The following is a 20,485-nucleotide window of genomic DNA, read 5'->3' as shown; positions in this document are numbered from 1 at the left end:
AGAAAGGGAGAGGGAGAGAGAGATAGAAACATCCATGATGAGAGAGAATCATTGATTGGCTGCCTCTCGCATGCCCCACACTGGGGATCCAGCCCGCAACCCAGGAATGTGCCCTTGACTGGAATCCAACCTGGGACCCTTCAATCCATAGGCCGATGCTCTATCCACTGAGCAAAACTGGATAGGGCTAGGTTAAAAAAAAAATTAACACCATTTCCATGCTATCAAACTAGAAAAAAAATTTGCTAACTTAATTGTAATATTCAAGGGTTTTAAAATAAAATTTCAGAAGAGTTAGATTTGAGTCTTCTCAACTACAGTTTTCTGATCAACAATGAAGAAATAATAATAGCTCTCTCCGGCTTAACAAGAATGTTGAGAGATCGAAGTCAAAACAAAGAAATTTATGTGAGGACACTAGGTAGGTGGCAGAGCACTCCCCCCACCCCCTGTCACTACTTTTATTAAAGACTTTACTTCACAATTTGTAATCACACTGCTTTCTTCCATGGTTTTCACGGAAAGATGATTTAAGGCAATGTCATTTACTAACAGGACATTTTTCCTGTCTTAGTTTTCCATATTTACTCAAAGAAGCATTTGAGATAACCATGAGACCTGAGCTGATTTGAAACCATGATTGATTTAGGTAATATTTAGGCACATAGGAGATTAGCTACAAGTATTTATCCTCAAGGCAGGCCCAAACTGTTTCACTTGAGGAGTATATGTCAACAGTTTGTGAGGAGCACTTGGCAAAGTAGTTGGAGGAGTTGTTTGAGACGAGGTAAGGGTGGGTTATCATGCCCACATACCCGCTTGGCCATAATGACAGCGAAGCACTCAAGATGAAGCAATAGTCTTCCTTGAGAACAAAGGAAGAAGGACTATAGAGAAATGCTGCTAAGCAAAGACTTAAAGGTCTGTGGAGAGGGTTTTAGGAACTCTCACATAGCTACATGTGAGGGCTCTAATTTAGGCATCAGAGTTAGCTTTAGATACTTCTGTAAAAGCCAGGTTATTTGTAGCTGTAGGATTAACTTAAAAATATTTCAAGAGGCAAAAAAAGAAAGACTTAAAATTTTTTCCAGCTGCTATCTCATGTCTTATTTTTTTTTCAATTTGTCTAGCATATGCATGACTGACCGTGTGTCATTTTAATAGGTCTGTTGCCCATAGCAGTCCTTTGTAAGCAATGATTCTCATATGATATTACAGTCTCTTCATGCCTAAAACATGGAACTAATTCTTTCTAAGGATGATCATATTTCATTTGAAAAATACGATGTAGAATGAGACTATGAGGGAATGAGTATGTGTTTAAAACTACCGTGTTTGCAGGTAATGCATGCAGGATATTTAAATATTTTCTCACTTGTCAATTAGCACATTATTCCATTCAAAGCACCACAATTTGGCTAAGACATTCTCTACCAAGCTGGATCTGTTCCTTTCCTTAATTATCAGTTGGCTGAAAGAACTATGGAATATTAAACTGAATTCTTTAGTGCTATTGGAACTCAAGCTGTTATCATGTTTCTCAACATAAAAGTCTTTCAGAATGCTAATGCACATGTTTATACAGTACTTGTATTTCTTTTGTGCACCAAGTGTTGAAAATATTTATGTTGATAAAAGATGAATTTTGAAGGTGTTAATCTTACTCAACATGAAGTTGGTGAATAAGAATGAAATACTATCAAACAGATATCTTAAAGCTCAGAAACCCCACTACAGGAGGAATAAAGCAATAAAGAATAGGCATCTATTTATCTCTCAACCACCCAATCATCTTATGCATACTTTTGGGCACAGATAAGCTGTAAGGCACTGTGTTTGGATCTGAGGGTTAATAACGCCCAGCTTAGCGGGAGCTTGAATTTATCATCTTGTGGAGATAAAGTATTTTACAAATTCTCCAGCTCAATATAGAGTCTGGTGAATGCCACTGGAGAAGTAAAAGCCAAACATTATAGCACTTGGAGAAAGGAAATGCTACTTCTAGCTGTGAGGAGGTTACATGAGAGCCAGGCCCCTGCTGAAGAAGGGAGAAAGCATATTCTAGGAAGAGCGCAGAAAAGGACTGAGGTAACAAGAGGGGTATGTGAGGGAAAGCACATGAAAAAGTACAAAAACACCTAAAGAAGCTGGAAGAATGAATGAACTCACAAGCAAGTCATAAAGCAGTTGTGCTGGGGCACAGTGATGAGCTGAAGGCTGAGGATATGAGGGTGATTCATCATTCCTAGGTGCAAGATCCAGGAAGAGACTGGGTATCACATGGTCATGGGGAGGTCATACTGGGCTTTATTTTAAAGTTCGTCTGAAGCCCCATGAGGGAGGACCTTGTTTTTTCAAGGATGGAGGGGCCCAAGGCCTGTGAAGGTCCAGTCAGCACAGCTACTAGATGGTATCAGCTATGCTCCATGCAGGATCCTGGCAGGAGATAGATGGCACCTCAGGTTGGTGAGTTAATAAAGGGACTATTTGCATAGATGTGAGAAATATATAGGAAAAGCACCGTGGTACTCTGGGCCCAGAACCTATGAGGAGGCATAATAAACAATAATTTGCCTGAAAAGGAGAAGGGAGAGGACAATTAGCACCCAGAGGCAGACCTGGGTGGAGGGTGCTGCCTGACAGGAGCTGTGGCTATGGGTGGAGGACAGTCAACCTGCAGTGACCAAGCAGAGAGGAAGCTGGGCCTCATATTTCTCCTTCTCTCTCTTTTCTATTTTTAAAATTATCATTATTTTTTAATCCTCCCTCCAGGACATGCTTTTATTTTATTCATTTATTTAAAATATGTTTTTATTGATTTTAGAGAGAGAGAGAGGAAGGCAGAGGGAGAGAGAAACATCGATTAGGTGCCTCTTGCAGCCCCACAAACCGAGATCGAGCCCACAACCCAGGCATATACCCTGCCCAGGAATTGAACCGGTGATCTTTCGGTTCATGGGCCAATGCTCAACCAACTGAGCCACTCCAGCCCGGCTTTTCTCTCTTATCTCCTGCTGGTATCCCAAAAGCCAGAGATAAGGGGGGACTGGAACAAACAGGAGAGGCATGTATTCTAAACTGGGGTGTAGGAAGCAGGAAAACCTCCTGGGACCAATGTTGACTGAGCTGAACTATGAGGGACAAGGAGCAGTTTTGAACATAAAGGAAGGAAGGGTATTCTGGGGGTGGTGGGAGGGGGAATCATATGCAGAGGGTCAATGCTGAGAGAGGGGGCATCAAATGTATTTTAGGAATTATCACTCATTCTATGTGATGGAATTTGGTGGGACTTGAGAGCAAGGGATGAGGAGTGAGAACCAGGAGACCAATCCTCATGATCATTGGACATCATGCGAAGTGGAACCTAAAACTCTGTAATGTAGCGTAATGAAAGATAACAATTTCTGTAGTTATACACAGAGTATAAGAATTCAACAATTCAAGGTTTCTACCTTGTTCTAAGATTGCTTGCAATTCTGAATGTCTTTATCCAACTATAATTTATTGAAATATGGTTTGTTTTAATTCATGTCTAGTCCTCATTACAATAGATCATATAGGGCTGAACCAAAAACATTTTTCTGGTAGAGGCCTGTAGTTTTAGTTCCGTTGAAGTCCAGAGTCTGCCACCTAACAGCTTACTGGTCTTGTGCAAGTTATTTAACTTCTCTGAGCTTTAGCCTCCTCCTCTCTAGAGTTGTCGTGTTTAACAACAGGGCCACCATGAATGGCTGTGCAGGCTGTTCACTGCTGTAGAGCACACAGCCAAGGCGGTGAGTAGGGGCTGAAATTCAGCCTGAATTTTACAGTTGAAGCCATGTAACCCCAGTGGACTTCACCCACCATCATTTAAGTCACATAAAAGCACCATAAAGGTGCTACTATAATCATGATCATTATCAACATAAAATGATCATCCTCATCCTTTTATTATAATGATGAACAGTTAGATTTTAAAAATACCATATCCTCATGATTCTTGGATAAAACCCATCACTCTCCCTCCAACCTAGCTTGTAAGGGAACATACATGAAAGCCTTAGGCATAGTGAGAGAATTCAGCGTGAGACAAGAACCCTTTCAAGGTTCAAGGACTGCAGGCTTTGAACTTAAGGTGTGACAGGCAACTCAAGGTCCCCAAAAGGCGATAAGCTCCTGTTTTTGAGTAATTGGTCCTTTTATTCACCAAGACTTCCATTTTCAAGCCAACCCAATAATGGATTGGGCTGCGTTGGGAATGGTTTTCACTCTACCTGTGGTTCTCCCTTTTCCTCCAGATTTCCTGCTTGTTCTTATGACAGTAGATGGTGACCCCCACATAACTACTATCACATTGCCCACTGACTTCCAGACTCAGAAATTACTTCTACTGTATATTTTCCAGCGTATGCAACTTTGGCTTGAAAGTATTGCATTGTGCATGAATACCCCATAATTGACCTTGTCATGAATCTAATTCATGATATTTGAATTCTTAAATACTCTTTACTGACAAAGATACCTTCAGAAGAAGACATATTCTGAAAGAAAAGTTATAAATATAAAATACATAATTTTTAAATAAAAATTGAGAGAATATATGTCTTAACATTCCCCTCACCCCCCGCCCCTGAAAACCTTGCTTCTGGGACTTATAACTCCTATATAGTCTGTAGGGAATTTCTTTGTATGTATTGAGAGTCTCAAATTTACTTTAATTTCCTTCCATGGTTTTACTGATTTGTGTGTGAGTGTGCCAGTTGTAATAAAGCCAACTATGATTGCAGAGAATATGCTTAAAGAGGGATAGAAGCATTATTAAATGAGGAGGTCATGGGAGCCACATTTAGCAGACTGAGCGTCTGTGGTTTTTGAAATCACTAAGGATCGTAGTGAATGGCATGTTTGTTATGAATATCCAGGCAGTGTTTTAGAGTGCCATACCTTGTCAGCAGTGAATAAATGAGGAAGCATAGATTTTGTAACATCCTACAAGATGCTGTGGGTCCAAAATACTACAGACAAACTCAATTTGAAAGCAGACCTTTGAGGGCACTTTTACATGTGATTGAATGGCTTCCTTTCTCAATTATTTCATGCCCATCAAAGTGTAATATGCTTTCTTGGCTTCTCTATCAATCACTGAAATATTGATCTAAAAAGCCCCAGGACTACTATTTTGTAAGTCTGTAGAGCAATGGTTTCAAACTCTGTTCTGAGGGCCACCTACATTGGAATTAACTGCTGGCTTATTAAAAGGCACATTCCAAGGCACCACTCCAAACCTCCTGAATCACAATTTTTGGATATGGTGAGGGATCCACCCTTCTTAACAAGATCCCCAGGCAATTATACTGGAGCTTAGGAACTTCTAGGATATGATGGAAGCGTCATGATAAATCACAGTAATTGATCATATAATATATAAAATAGTAAAACTGCAAAACCAATGGTGGTAATAAAATTGTTGCCCTAGTGGGTTTTGCTCAGTAGATAGAGCCTCAGCCTGTGGACTAAAGGGTCCAGGGTTCAATTCCCATCAAGGAATATGCCCGGGATTGTGGGCTTGATCCCTAGTAGGGGGCATGCAAGAGGCAGCCAATCAATGACTTTCTCAACATTGATGTTTCTATCTCTCCCTCTCCCTTCCTCTCTGAAATCAGTAAAAATATATTTAAAAAATATTTGAAAAAAATCGTTATGGTCTCTGCATGAAATTAAAAAATAAGGTAGTAGAACAAGATCATACACATATTCTTGGCTTAAGTCAACAGAGTTACAGGGGGAAAAATGCTCAGAATCAATGTTTGTGGGATTTGGCTTATTTACTGTGTCATCAGTGAAACAAAAATTCTAAAGTCACTTGCCAAGAAAGTAACCTTTTTAGTTTCAGTAGTTCTGAGCAGTAATCTTGGCCACCTCTGCTTTTATGAGAAGATATGAAAGAAGATTGGCACACACTTACCAAGTAATGACTGATAGGACCCATCAGAAAAGATCATGAATGGTGGAAATGAATGGAAATAATTGTTCAATCTTAGAATTGACCTTTGAATAAGAAAAGGCTGCACACACATTTCCCATGTTGGTCCCATGTTGTCATCCCATTGATATGATCTCATGGATAGGGATTATGGGCAACATCTGGCTTTAGGATTTTAGAAAGTTTAAAATGTTGAGTGCTTTCCCACATTGCCTGTGCATTATATAGTTTTCCTTACATGGCAAAACACAGATCTGACATACTGGCACCAGGTCTGTGATAAGGAGGGTCATTTTGTTTGGGTTGTACAAGTTGAGAATATCTTAGCCATTTTCCCACCTGCCTGTGCATTCTAAGGCATGGTCTATAATGTTTTTATGGAATTATTTAACACAAGTTCTATCTGTTGTGGTTGTGGCCTCAAACCATTTGGCAATAAATAGAAGTTTTACAATGTCTGCACTGGAAAGTTTATGTATGACATATACACCATCACACTCTGTGTGTATTTGATTATATGCATACACCCACCATACCTTACTCTCTGTGAAATAAAATGACGTTATAATATCTTTGAAAATAACTTATTTAAGAAGATATTGTTTATATGAAGGATACATTTGACACACAAAGTACACCAGAAATGTCATCATATGAATATGATTTTTTATCTTGAAATGTATTACTGTGAATTCATAAATTTATATTTTGTTACCATTTGCATAAGAAAAATTTTCCTAAAAAATTTCTGAGAAGATACAAATTTTGGATATTCACTTATTTGGTAAATATTTATTGTGCCAGGGATTGAGAATGGATGGATGAGGGGAGCTTCCCTCATAGACCTTACTATTTATTGGAGGAAATACATATTCATCAAACACTCACATGTTAAAAAGAATAAGATGGCAGCTGTAATAAGTGTGATGAGCAAAAGTCCTAGGTGCTTTGAGGAGCTAGGTATTCATTAGGGAGTTACCAGAGGGCTCCCCATGGCAGTGAATTTGAGTTGTAATGGGAAGGCTAAAATCTATGTTCATGAACGAGGCAAGGATGGGAGAATGAGCACTCTGGGCGGAAAAACAGCCCATACAAAAGCCTGATGTCTGGAAGAAGTGGGGTGTGTATGGGAAATGGAATGAAGGTCCTTCCCACCAGAGCAGAGAAGAACAGCGCATGGGGTAAGTTGAGGCTTGGAAAGATTATTGCATTTGAGGCTGTGAGGGGCATGTTATGGAGTTTGGTCATCAAAACAAGAGTGGTGGGGAGTTATTGTAAGGTTTTGGGTAGGGGCTGGCAGCATCAGCTTCTTGCTTTAAAGAAATCATTCTGAGTGTGGGAGGGAGATCAATAGGGTCCAGATTAGCTCAGTTAGGAGGCTATTGCCTTTATTTTAGGTAAGAGGTGATGGCATCTTCCTCTAGGGCAGTGGTTCTCAACCTTGGCTGCACATTAGAATCACCTGGGAATCTTTTTAAAATCCTGATTTCTGGGCCTCATCCTCCGGAAATTCTGTTTCTTTGTTATGGGGTGAGGCCACAACATTAGTAACAAAGAAACAGAATTTCCAGAGGGTGAGGCCCAGAAATCAGGATTTTAAAAAGATTCCCAGGTGATCCTAATGTGCAGCCAAGGTTGAGAACCACTGCTGTAGGGTGTTAGAGAGAAGCAGACAGAGTTGAAATTAAGAAATGCACAATATTGGGTGATGGATTGGAAGGGAGTGAGGGAGAGAAGAGTGGGTTGCTGGCTGGTGCAACAGAATAAGTGATTTGTGTTTACTGAGATAGGAAATTCTGGGAGAAAACCAAGTGGTTTTTAGGACAAGGTTGAGACAACCATAAGCTTTAATTTAATGAGCCAAGTTTGAGGTGCCTTTGAAGCAGTTGAGTAGGCCGTGGTAGATGTACACCTAGAGTTCAAGGGAGGCCTGGACTGCATATGCACAGTTGGGAGTTGTCTCATCGAAGTGGTTAGTAAGCTGCAGAATCTGCAGGATTGACTGGGGATAGCGTGTACAGTGAGGAGGAGGGAGATGCTTTAACAGTGAATAGCTGGAGAGAGGAAGGCAGGCCTGGAAAGGAGGCTGAGAAGTGTCTACAGAGTCGGAGGGAGAGCAGAGGATTGTGTCACAGAAGTTCAAGGAAGAAAATGTTTGAAGAAGGAGGAAATGGTCAACAGAGTTGAATGCTGCGACAAGGCAAGCAACACAAGGACTGAAACATATGCAGTGCATGGGTGACTTGCAGGACTTTAATGGCCGTAGAGATAATGGCTCAGCAGCCAGACTGAGAGGGGTTGAGTCGGGAGGAGAAGGAGGCAAGGGTGTGCAGAGATTGAGCATTGGCAACTCATTGGGCTTTAATGAGGAGGTGAGAGAGAGAGGCAGCAGGTGAAGAGAAAGGAGAGAGTAAACCAGTTGAGTGTGTTTAAAGCCAAAGGGAGGATTCAGTTGGTATGGAGAATTGATTAGAGAGAGAGAAATGATAATCAATACAATAGAGTTTCTGAGAAAGTGGGAAGATTTAACCGAGGGAGTAATGCCCAGAGAGGCATAAACCATGGGAAGAGGAGGAAAGGAAGAAGATTCCAGGATAACAACATATCTCCGTTGAGAAATGTGTTTTTGTTTTGGCATAAAATAACTCAAAGTATCTTTAAACAACAGGCCGAGGTTTTACATAATCAATACATATTCAGGAGTCAATAGCAGTATGTAGATGTAGAAATGTCCTACACAAGCACTGAGCTGGTTTTGGTGCTCTAACAACACTTAGCATATACGACAATTTCTGACATGTGGTAGGAGGGAAGGCATTCTAACACAAACCCAGCCATTGCATAAATCCAAAATGGGTTTTCTTTTTGTCACCTTTAAAGTTCCATGAACATTGACACTGAAATTAAACGGAAAAGTTCCAGGTGAATGGACTTACAAGGCAATTTGTGTCCCACAGTTGGGTCCTCAGAGGTCATTTAGCCTATTTTTACATTGCCATCTGGAATGGAAGGTCACCTAGCTCACCCTGAAGGTGTCCAGCAAAGGATAGCCACATATCTCCTTACAAAGGCTTTTCTTATTCTGATGTAACTTTGAAACCATGTCTACTTGCCATGGATATAACAGCATGCTCTTATAGCACAAATGTTAGACATCAAGTTCTAAAGAGGAATCATGATAGCAGGTTGTCTGAAAAAAAAATCCTTTCATTTTTCTTTATAACCTAAGAAGACCTCCTATTGACCATTACATGCAGAAACTAAACATCTAATGACTCAGAGAGCAATCACCCTGGGGAGTGCTCAGATTTGTGGAGGAAGATACACGTGCCAAAAGGGAGCCGTCTTGCAGTTGTTTTTTGCAGGGCGTAAGAGCACAGGCATCCTACATGTCTCAAGGAACATTAGTGAAAGTTATGACCTAGTTATCCCTTGTTCTTTTGAAAAAATGTGCCTGAAAGAAAGCCAGACATGTTCCAGGACGGCCAGCTGACTAACTCCTACTGTTAACATGCACCAGCAATTCCAGGACAGGAGGTGACTGAGAAACAGTTTGCTTGGTTTTCCAGAAATAAGAGCTGTTCTGTTAAATCTACTTGCTCAATCTCCATCCTCCCATTCGTGTGGCGTAAAGGGATTGGCAAGAAACACTACCAGGCAAGTCCCCCAGGACTCTTAAGTTATTTCAGTAATTTTCTAATCTATTCAGGACTTTTATAAACTGATTATCAGAAACTGAAATTGGAGAGTTTGGACATAGTTTCTAATGTAACCATTTCCCGCACGTAATCATGACACACATTTTTGCACAAAGTCCCTGCTCTTCTTTAAGCAGAATAAGTTGGCGGGGAGGAAGCTCATTCGTTGGTCTTTCCATGATAAGAAATTTGAATAATCATTCTTGGAATTTCCAATATTTCATGTCCTTAACTTGGATTTGGTCTACAGATGGAAGTTTCAGGTTGATGAATTAACCTAGATTTTAACATTCTAGTTCTGCTTAGTAGCTGTGTTACCTTGGGAAAATTACTTAATGATGAAAAAATAAGAAAAAAATGCATGTAAAGTTTAGCACAGAGTTAGCATGATAAATGCCAACAATTACAGCCACTTTTGGACCTTAACACTACTCTAGCATTCAGTTTCCTCTGACTTTACCTGCATCTAATTGAATAGAAATATATTTTATTGACTAGCAGATATTAAACAGGAATATTTCTGTGTGTTGGTGGTAGAGTTGGTGGAGTGATGAGATTTTTACCTGAAGAGGGGAATGTACTTAAGTGACCATGTAAGCTAGCTGATTGTCTGTCAATTTCTGGAGTCCCATAGTTCCATCTCCACACTATTAAGAACTATTTATATTTCATTAGGTCTAATTGAACTTCTAATTGCCTTGTGTGTGTGTTCCTCATATATGGAAATGCTGCAAATATTTTTTTTTTCAATACTGGAACAATACATCCTTGACAACAGTTACTGTATCATTTGTCGGTACCTTAAAAAACAAACCCAAATCCAGTTTCTTCAGCCTGTTGTCTTAGACTCCAATCCTACTTCTCTAGACCCTCCTTCCTGAGGCTGACTGAAACCCAGAGGAGTAACAGGTCTCGCGAGGCACAGAATGTCCAGCGCTAGACCGAAAGGGAAGTGGACCCTTCGTGTTACATGAGGTGACTTCTCTCAAGGAGGAAACAAGCCCCAACCTCCATTGACCAGATTCCAGATGTACTGGGTGTGGAATAGTGATGTATTTGACATACTTAACACATAATTACAATCTTGAAACATCAGACTTTAATATTCAAGGCTTTGGCTTTGCCATTTCTAAATATTCATTCATTCTTTCATTCACTTACTCAACAAGTATTTATTGCATGCTAAAAATATACTAGGAAGTATGCTAGATTTTTCTATCTGTGTCTTCTAGTCCTAACTGGATTATGTCTCCATTTGGAGCAAAGATATTGTACTTATTCATTATTCAACATGTGGCCTGTAGGAGGGATTCAACCAACTCAATAAACGTGCATTACATAAATGAAAAATGAGATGCAACTACTATGCCAGACATACATAACAAATCACAAAACATGTATTCCTATGTCTTGATCATCTTTAAACTTACAATTATACCAGGATGTGAATGCAAATATTATCTCCATGAATAATATATGTACCATCAGTATTTTGTTAGACCTTTCACTTAGATTAAATATATAATTTATATGCTTATATAAAAATAAGATAAGATCAACAACCATGTAAACATTTCAGGGATTCAAGAGCTTTTGGTGAAAATTGAGTTTAAAATAGGACTTTCCGACTCAAACCCCCTTTCATGTAGCAAAAGGAAATGAGCAAAGAAATCCAAGCACACTGAAGTTCTCAGGGCCAAACATTTTGATTCAATATGTTCTGCTATAAAATATTGGCCTTGTTTGAATTTTTATTGCTATATGTTCTCAGTCTATATTTAACTGTGAGAAACACAAATAAGAAAGAATGTGCAAAATAATTCTTTTCAAGTGCATGGCAGTGAATTTGAGAAAACATATATTAAAGGAACACTTTGTATTTTTAACTTTCCATCCCTTTCCCGAGGCCTCCCTGGGCCAGATACGATGAACTGTTTATTGAACAAGAACCCAGCTCGCTTGGAATGAAAATTCTGAAAGGCTGCTCAGACCATCTATGATACGCACCTTACTTCACCATGTTCTCAACATTTCTTTTAAACTCTTTTCCTAGGTGAAATTAGAAATGTTTACAATGGAGACATTCAATTCCCCAATTCCTCATTTGCTCAAATTAACTTTTTAAAAGTTGCGGTGTTCACTCTGGATCAGCTCAATCCTGACTAACCAGCCAACCATCTGCCTCACCAAGGCTGCGTCCTTATCTGCCAACCTCTTCCATCCACCCCTTTTCCATGGGGTAATACATTTTAATTGGTGCTTCTCTGCAATCCCCTCACATCTCCATCTGGCCAAATAAACACATTTTTTTTTTCCCTATTCAGCCTCAACATTTTGGCAGTTTGCAAGAGGATCAACTTGCCACACTGGGTAATCTCTAAGCTGCAAAAATTCTAAAATTAAAGGCACAGGTACAGGTGGTATAATCAATGGCTTTCTCGAGGATGGCTCATGTACAAAGTGGTTTTGTGCTCAACAGTGGTTTTGCTTTTTTCTTGATTTTTTAGAGAGAGACAGAAACATCGATGAGAGAGAAACATCAGTTGGCTGCCTCCTGCACACTCCCCACTGGAGAGCGAGCCCACAACCTGGGCATGTGCTCTGACCAGGAATCGAACCTGTGACTTTTTGGTGCATGCATCAACATTCAACCACTGAGCCACACCAGCCGGGCTCAACAGTGTTTTTACACTGCTTCCTTGGTCTGTATCGCAGTTCCTGAGCAGTGCTCGTGTTGAGAACTGTGTCCTCTCCGAGGGGAAATCACTGATGACATATTCTGAGGCCAGCATCACTTTTGAACATAGGCTTATTACCACCCAATATCCACTGGTCAGATTGGGACCGGTATAACCAGGGGACAGAAGGGTGAAATGGTGAAGACTGTGGGCTCTGGCCCTAACTGATTTGGCTCAGTGGATAGAGTATCGGCCTGTAGACTGAAGGGTCCCAGGTTCGATTCTGGTCAAGGGCATGTACCTTGGTTGCGGGCACATCCCCAGTGGAAGGTGTGCAGGAGGCAGCTGATCGATGTTCCTCTCTCATCGATGTTTCTAACTCTCTATCTCTCTCCCTTCCTCTCTGTGAAAAATCAATAAAATATATATTTTTAAAAAGACTGTGGGCTCTGGAGGCAGGTTGGAGTTCCTACCAAGTTGCTCCGTGCCTCAGTTTCACCACCAGTAAAAACGGAGATAGTATTAGTACTAACCTCATAAGATTACTGTGAAGATTAAATGAAGTATCTGACATGTTTAACACAGAGCTTGGCTCATATTCACGAACAATTATTATTTTTAGGGCAGGGAAGTAGACTAAATTCCTTGGGCAGCAGGAAGGAAGGGAAAGAATAACCAGTCATGAAGTTACTCCTCAAATAAGTCCTTTCTCTTTAAGTGTTTAACTTTTTTTTTTTTTACACAGTTTAAATGTAAAGCAAAGTGTAAGGGATGACTGGAAGATGACATGGTCTGTGTGCTCATTCATTCATTAAGGGCTCTCTCATTTTTTTTGAGGCTCTGGACAGAATGCTCCTTTTCCCTCAAACCCTCAGGGTCATTTGTGTGGAAAGGAAGAATGGTTCCAGGGCGAAGTGGCTAATACTGCTTTCTTGGCAGCTATACATATAAGGTATTGTTTCTCTCGCTCATTTCTGGTTTATGTGTCTCTCCCTTTCAGCAGCTCTTTTCCTCACTCCCACTTTGATGAGATGCCTTTCTCAGAACTAAGCAGTGGCCATCAGGCACACCTCTGCGCGTTATTACAACTGAGGATGTTTATGCAAGAAGAGGGCCAACTAGAACAGGGGGGGCTCACAGGTCCCTGTCAATCCCCAGGGGCACACATGATCTGGAGCAGTAAGGGGGTGTCTCTCACCGGCTGCTTTTTCAGGGTTGTTGCACATGAAGCATTGCCATGCTCCCGCTGCTTCGCTGAAGCCAAACACGTCGAAGAACCTCACTTCTTCCAGATGGAGCTGTACCTGGTCCAGATCCTGTTTCAGGAACACAAACCACAGGGAACATCAGCGGATCTGCCTGCTGCAGGGCACCCTGAAACTGGAAAGGGGGCCTTGGACGCAGGATGGCCAATGCTCAGTCTCAGTGCTAAAGAAGAGGAGGGTGTGTTGAGAAGACCCCTCTCCCCTCACTGTGGAAAAGAACAGCGTCTCAAATTCTTCCGGGAGTGTCTTAAATGCAATGGGCATGGGCCCCAGGGCTGGGCACAGGGTAAGTGGTGAGGGGTTAGAGCCTGAAGTACCCAGAATGTTATTGCATCTAGACACAGTGCCAGAATTTCTAAAAAGAGGGGATATCCAGGTGGCAGTGTGGTTAAAAGGAACATTATTGGGGGATTTGTCTTTTAGTTACCCTTGACATGAACTTGAGAATCAATTATCCCTATCAAAAAATTATTTTTATTAGGTTGGTTTGCAGGGGATTGGTGGAAAACATGAAGAAGGGCTTAATCCTTCAGCCCTTGGCCCCAGTATTGCTTTAGTTGTATGTTTTATCTTAAAAGTCTACGCAAATTTTATAATCTATTCCCTAATATGACTTTATTGGTTTTAATGGGAAATAATGTCTTAAATTACATATCAGTAAATTAGTTAACCTTTTCCCCTCCAAATGGTTGAGTAGAATTGACACACCAAGAAGACTGACCATGTTTTATGTGTCCTGTGGCATTGTGCCAGTGTGTCCCTATTTAAGAGGCAGAGGAGAGAGTTTCCATTACACTGTGAATGGATGGAAAATGATTAGCCTAACCAAATTAAATAGCTCTACTGTACTCCCGAGGCTTTGCTATTATGTAAATGACGTGTATCCTTTGCTACAGGACGGCCAGAACTGCACTCTTAAAAGGTTGCTTTCTTAAGAGGGAATTAATGTTCTTGCTAGCCTTGCATGTGCCCAGCCAACTTATGTGTTTATCCTCTGTGGAGCTGTGATTTTATTTCTTTTCCACTGGCCCACACACTCTTTTAAAAATATATGTTTATTGATTTTTAGAGCAAGAGAGGAAGGGAGAGGGGTAGATAGGAACACCAATGAGAAACATCATTGACGGGTTGCCTCCTGCATGCCCCCGACTGGGGATCGAGCGCATAACCCCAGCTTTTGCCCTTACTGGGAAGCAAATCGGTGACCTCTTGGTCCCTAGGTTGATGCTTAACCACTGAGCCTCACCTGCCAGGCTGGCCCACATACTCTTCTCTCCTACCCATAGTAACATCTCCTAGTGTGTCCAAGAGCTGAGGGGTGAACTGCTTATGGTGGACCTATTTTAGGTCCACCATAAGCAGATACCCATGTACCCAAGTAGTACTTGGTATCTACTTGATCATCCTCTATTTTAGGTCCACCGTAAGCAGTTCACCCCTCAGCTCTTGGACACACTAGGTTTCCCAGGACAAATGGTTTCCCAGGTCTATATCTGTTGACAGAAGTGAGAAGTATGCTAGACTCTAAGCTCATTGAGGGTAGACATATATTTACCTTGTTCACAGTTGTATTCCCAGAGTCTAGTCCGACATCAGGAATGGATTAATGTCATTGGTTTGCAGGCCCAGTGAAAAGTTTGTGGATAGACTATACAAACAGTATAGTGAGAATTTTAAAAGGACTTCTTTTTAGAGAACATTCACACTCACTGGAACATAAACCCAACGAGGGCAGAGGTTTTGTCTGTTGAATTGGCTGTTGCAAACTCAGCACCTAAAAGTGCCTGTCACATAAGCAAGCATTACATAAATACATGTGGAATAAGGTATAAACTGGGACTAGAAATGAATACTTTTCAAACATCCTTTACTGAGATTATTATAGCTCATGTGCTTGGAGCTCCACATGCTGAACACAGCATTTCCAGTTGCTAACATTTAATACCATATTTTAGGCATTCCATCAGGCACTGTATATGCAGAGTGTTGTTTCAACAAAAGTGACTTCAAATGTGTTTAATGAAAAAAAGGAGGTTTAAACATTATTTTCTTAAAACCATGTCCCCAAGATAAAGACTGAAGAAGTACCTGGGAGTTTTGTAGGTTTCAAAGGATGAAATGCATATTAAAATTTATGGAGGAAAAACAGATGTTCATAAATACCAGCTTCAAAACTGCTAAGTCTCTGAAGTCTGTTCTTGGCCATTGGCATGCAAATCACTTCCCTATTTTCCCACACAATTAGAGTTCAATTTTTCATTCACCACAAATACTGTTAGTAAACAAAGTATTTAATATTTAAGGGTTCCTTTATTTTTCCTGTCCTGAGACCAGAAATGTCCCAGGTTGTTACCTATAAACCACATTTTTCTTGGTAAAGAGTTATTTAAGAAGTTTAAGGCAGATGGCAAGCTCCATCCCAAGTGTTCACGTTCTGGAGTCAAAAGCATGCAGTTACAGATCCTCCCTCTTCAGTGGGTTTAGGTGTCATGCAGAGAGAATGAGTGAAGAAGAGAGATGGTTCTGTAAACTGTTAAAGTCAGCAGAACAGCCACCTTGAATGGAGAGATGGAGGAAATGCAAGCAATTCTAAATATTGGTGGGAAATCAAAGCAAAATAAACCACAAAACAAGCAAACAAACCATCAGCCAGTGATACCTAAATGTTTGAAAATTTGATCTCTTAATAGCCTCGAGGTCATTATTTCTCTACTTAATCTTCTTTACCCTCCTGGGTCCTGTCGCTTCCCCAGGCATTGCCCAAGAATTTCTACACAACTTCCCTCTTTTTTCAAGACAAGAGAACTAAGACGGACTTGATTAGAGAATTGCAAACTTCCTTTAAGACAGCTACACTCCAGCAGAGTAATAAAAGTCATTCATATCTAAGTAGAGTCAGTCATTCTCTAAGTACTTCATTTCAATGGGATTGCAATGGACAGACCCTAGAGTGACACCCCGCCCCCTAATAATTGTGTTCATTCCTTTGGAGAGTCCCCTGCTCTTAAGTGTGGGAGGGACCTGTGACTTCTTCTAACCAAGAATATGGCAAAAGTGATAGGACATCAATCCTATGATTGTCATAATGTACACACACACACACACACACACACACACACACACACACACGCACACACCCCAACCTGTCTTGCTAGATGCAAAGGGAGACCCTCCTCCTGGACTTGAAGAAGTCAACTGCCAAGTTGTGAAAGACCCATGGAGAGGGCCCCATGGCAGGGAACTATGGGTGGCCTTGCAGGACCTAAAGGTAGCCTTCAGCCAATAGCCAGTAAGAAATCCTGGCCTTTATTCCAACAAACCCCAGGAAATGGTTTCTGCCAAGAACCTGAGTGAGTCTGGAAGCAGATCCTCCCTATTTAAACCTCTAACTGAGAACACAGCCCAGACAATAGCTTGTAGCCTTGAGAGACCTTGAGCAGAGGACCCAGCTAAGTCACAAGCAGACTCCTGACCTGAGGAAACTGTGAGATAACAAATATATGTTGTTTTAAGCTTCTAGGTTTGTGGTATTTGTTATGCAGCATTGAGGATCAATACTGAGATTGTGCCACGAAGAAGGGAAGGTCACCCTGTTGGTCAATTCTCCATGAAGATAATGATTTTACTTAGAGGGGACACGTTCTTCCCAGAGCACTTCAAATCAGGCCTCAATAAAACCCGAAGAATTTTGAAGTCCAAATTATTTCTGCTGACTTAAAGAAAAATATATGTAACCATAGCAAGCATGCCATTAAGAAGGATTTTTCTAATAAACACCATCTAATTCAAGAGGGGTAAAAGCCCCTGGAGGGAAAATAATGTTTTTAACCAGTTTTAGAAGAAAATCATTAATGAGAGCAGGAATTTGGGAAACTACATAAAAAGTCCCGTGTGAAGCCTCCTCAGGGAAAAATCAGCCAGGCAGCATGGAAAGATGAGAGGGTATTTACAACATTATTTTGATGACAGTGACAGCATGAGTCAGCGCTATGGATTCCATAAAAGTGCAAAGTGGCCGCTGGATGTTATAATGTGGTCTGTGTACTGTGAGAGGGCACTGAGAAGCAATTTTCCAAAAGTCAGTGAAAGCATACATCTGGAAGAAGTTTAGATCCTGGCACATTTAAATTCTGTTCTAAAGTTATTTTTGCACAGATACAAACATAGGATTGCCTCATGTGCTCTGTGTGCCTGTGATTAATAGGATCAATTCTAGGCACATACGTTAAGTATGTGTTTAAGAAACATAAAGGAGAGGTTTTTTTTTTGTTGTTTTTTTTTAGTATAAATAATCCCCAATATTTTCACATAATAGCAGGGGATTATGGCTATTTCCAGTGCACACATTCTAATTATAGGGAGTCCAGGGTGTGAAGTATATTTATTGAGGGAAGAAAATGAATGATTCATTTCTATATTATTCATCTTCATATTATTTATATTGTCCTACATTTTGTAGGCATAGTGTCTTATAAGAAACACTGTAGACTGAATGAATATACTAATGAAAGGACTCTAAAGAATATTTATGGCCTGACTGGGATGGCTCAGTGGTTGAGCATTGACCCATGAACCAGGAAGTCATGGTGCAATTCCTGATCAGAGCACATGCCTGGGTTGTGGGCTTGATCCTCAGCAGGGGGTGTGCAAGAGGCAACCAATAAATGATTCTTTTTCATCATTGATGTTTCTATCTCTCTCCCTCTCCCTTCCTCTCTGAAATCAATATAAATATATTTTAAAAAAAGAATAGAAAGGAACTTTAAAAAATATTTATGCTACAATTTAATTTTTAAATTTATTTCAATTTCTGAATAATGATACAATTGAATTCAATTCATAACACTTAGCCTTTACAGTAACTTGTGTCAGGAACCAAGGACAAACAGATGAAGGAGACACAGTCTTGTATTCCAAGGAAGTGAGAAAGCAATTCATTGGGTCCACACTACTCCTCATGGAGGAAAATTGAAATATACCATTATTAGTATTTGGTTGTGATTGTTATTAAACTTATTTTGGTATGAATCTTTTGGCACTCAACTGGATTAAAGCTCTTTAGCAAGGAGACTGACTTATTTCGTAGCTTTGGAAAATACTTAGCATAGCACTGTGCCAATAGTAGTTGTTCAATAAATTTTTATAAATTTTTACTAATTGAGACACATAGACTTTATCTCTAATTTATATGAAACATAGGGTTTAGGGTTTCATTTTTTTTATGTCTATTCAACTATGACCATAAAGCTCTTTCAGAACACATTTCTTTAAAAAAATATGTAGCAGCGTCTCTATGTGTATTATAGGAATCCATTTTACTTAATTTTATGAAGCAAGTTTTTAGAATAAAATGTTAGTAATTGAAGAAAAATGTTGGTCTAACTTCATCATGATAGCATGTTGATTTCATGCTCTCAAGACTCTCAGCTTTTCCAGATTGCCAGTGCTCAGGAGTCCAGGGAAAGTTGTTAAAAACACCAGATACAGATTCCACTCCTGGAAACCTAACCCTATATGCCTGTGTTCAGGCCGGGAACCTGCATTTCTAAACAAGCTCCCCCAGGTTTTCCGATATTCACCGACTGGGAAATTAATCCTACACCCTTGGGAACAGATGTGGGGCTGGCTGATCTGTCTCCATTAATTGGTATTTGTGGGATTTGTCAGCCCTCATGGGCTTAACTACAATAGGTTTCATATGACAACATATATAATCTGGTTGCAAGAGCAAAAATTCCATTCTTAAAAATCAGAGATGTTATTATTCCAGATTGTGTAATATGGAAGGGAGAGGTGAAGTGTGAAAATGGAACTCATTGGGCCTTTTCTGAAACTTGGCAGAAGGCTGGGCTGTGTGTGAGGGAGGGTGGGACAACAGGTGGGAGACAGACTCTCAGCAGAGGCAGCAAGGGTGCTGATCTGGAAGAACTCAGTGTGGTTCAGTATTGCACTGTCTCCCCTTTTCTCTTCCAAACTAGTGAGATAACTCTAGGCACACATGAGTAGATGAGGTCAGTGTAGCAAGCTTCTTACTTTTACTGGAGATCACGACATAGACATGACTATTTTCCTATCCTTGGAGTCCCTGTGTGTTGGGAAGCCCTGGGTTGTTTCTTGGCAAGTCCTGGCAAATCTGACTGTTGGTCTGGCTCTGAGTGGCTGGAAGAAGGCACTCATCTTTGTTTCATTCACTTCAGAGAGCAGTTCTAAAGAATGCTTTTATTTAAGAAACAACCAATGTGATAGATTATTTGACTTGGTTCAAAAAGTCAAATTTTCACACTCATCTAAGGATCATGAAAAAATAATCCCATCACAGAATGTTGGCGGTAAACATGGCAAGAGTTTATATAAAGTCATTTATAGAAAAGCAAATAAAAACACATGAATTGATTAGAAAGTAAAGGTGGCACATTGAGTAAAATTGAATAAATGTATTTTATAAATGCAATTAAAATATTTTAGCCCATTAAATTCAGCAAAGCATTTTTTTAAAAAAATCAAAGTGGAAGCAAGGACAAAAGATGATTACCAGTTCTCAAAATGTTAAGAAAACGTTGACATTTCTATAGTGGTGACGGTGGTAAAATGTAATCACCAGGACTGTTGGCAGTGAAAGCCAGCACCCACGGGATCTCCTTTCACATTGGAAAGCAAAGAATTGCAGTGATTTTCTTTCTAATTGATAATGGCCACCTGCATTTAGCAACCATGTCTTGAGCATCTAGTACAATTATGCACTACTGTGTGGTGCTAGATCACAGGGTGCTGATGTGGAAGAGCTCATTGGAGGGGCTTTCCTTTTTTTAAAAAAAATCCTCACCTGAGGATATTTTTCCCCACTGATTTCTGGAGGGAGTAGAAGGGAGGAAGGGTATATAT

General features: G+C 40.2%; 1 protein-coding gene across 6 annotated transcripts in view; it reads right to left on the bottom strand.

Moving 5' to 3' along the window:
- Positions 1 to 20,485, bottom strand: part of VEPH1 (ventricular zone expressed PH domain containing 1) — a 209,373-nt gene that overhangs the window by 10,420 nt on the left and 178,468 nt on the right. For all 6 annotated transcript variants that reach the window (XM_006753823.2, XM_015565560.1, XM_006753826.2 and 3 more), the window contains one exon: positions 13,537 to 13,654. In XM_006753823.2, coding sequence (XP_006753886.1) covers positions 13,537 to 13,654 — 118 coding nt within the window. The remainder of the gene's footprint in view (positions 1 to 13,536; positions 13,655 to 20,485) is intronic.

Source organism: Myotis davidii, unplaced genomic scaffold (genome assembly GCF_000327345.1).
Source record: "Myotis davidii unplaced genomic scaffold, ASM32734v1 scaffold570, whole genome shotgun sequence".
NCBI classification, from domain to species: domain Eukaryota; kingdom Metazoa; phylum Chordata; class Mammalia; order Chiroptera; family Vespertilionidae; genus Myotis; species Myotis davidii.
Note: the sequence above shows the minus strand (reverse complement) of the source record. Positions and strands in the feature narration are given on the sequence as shown.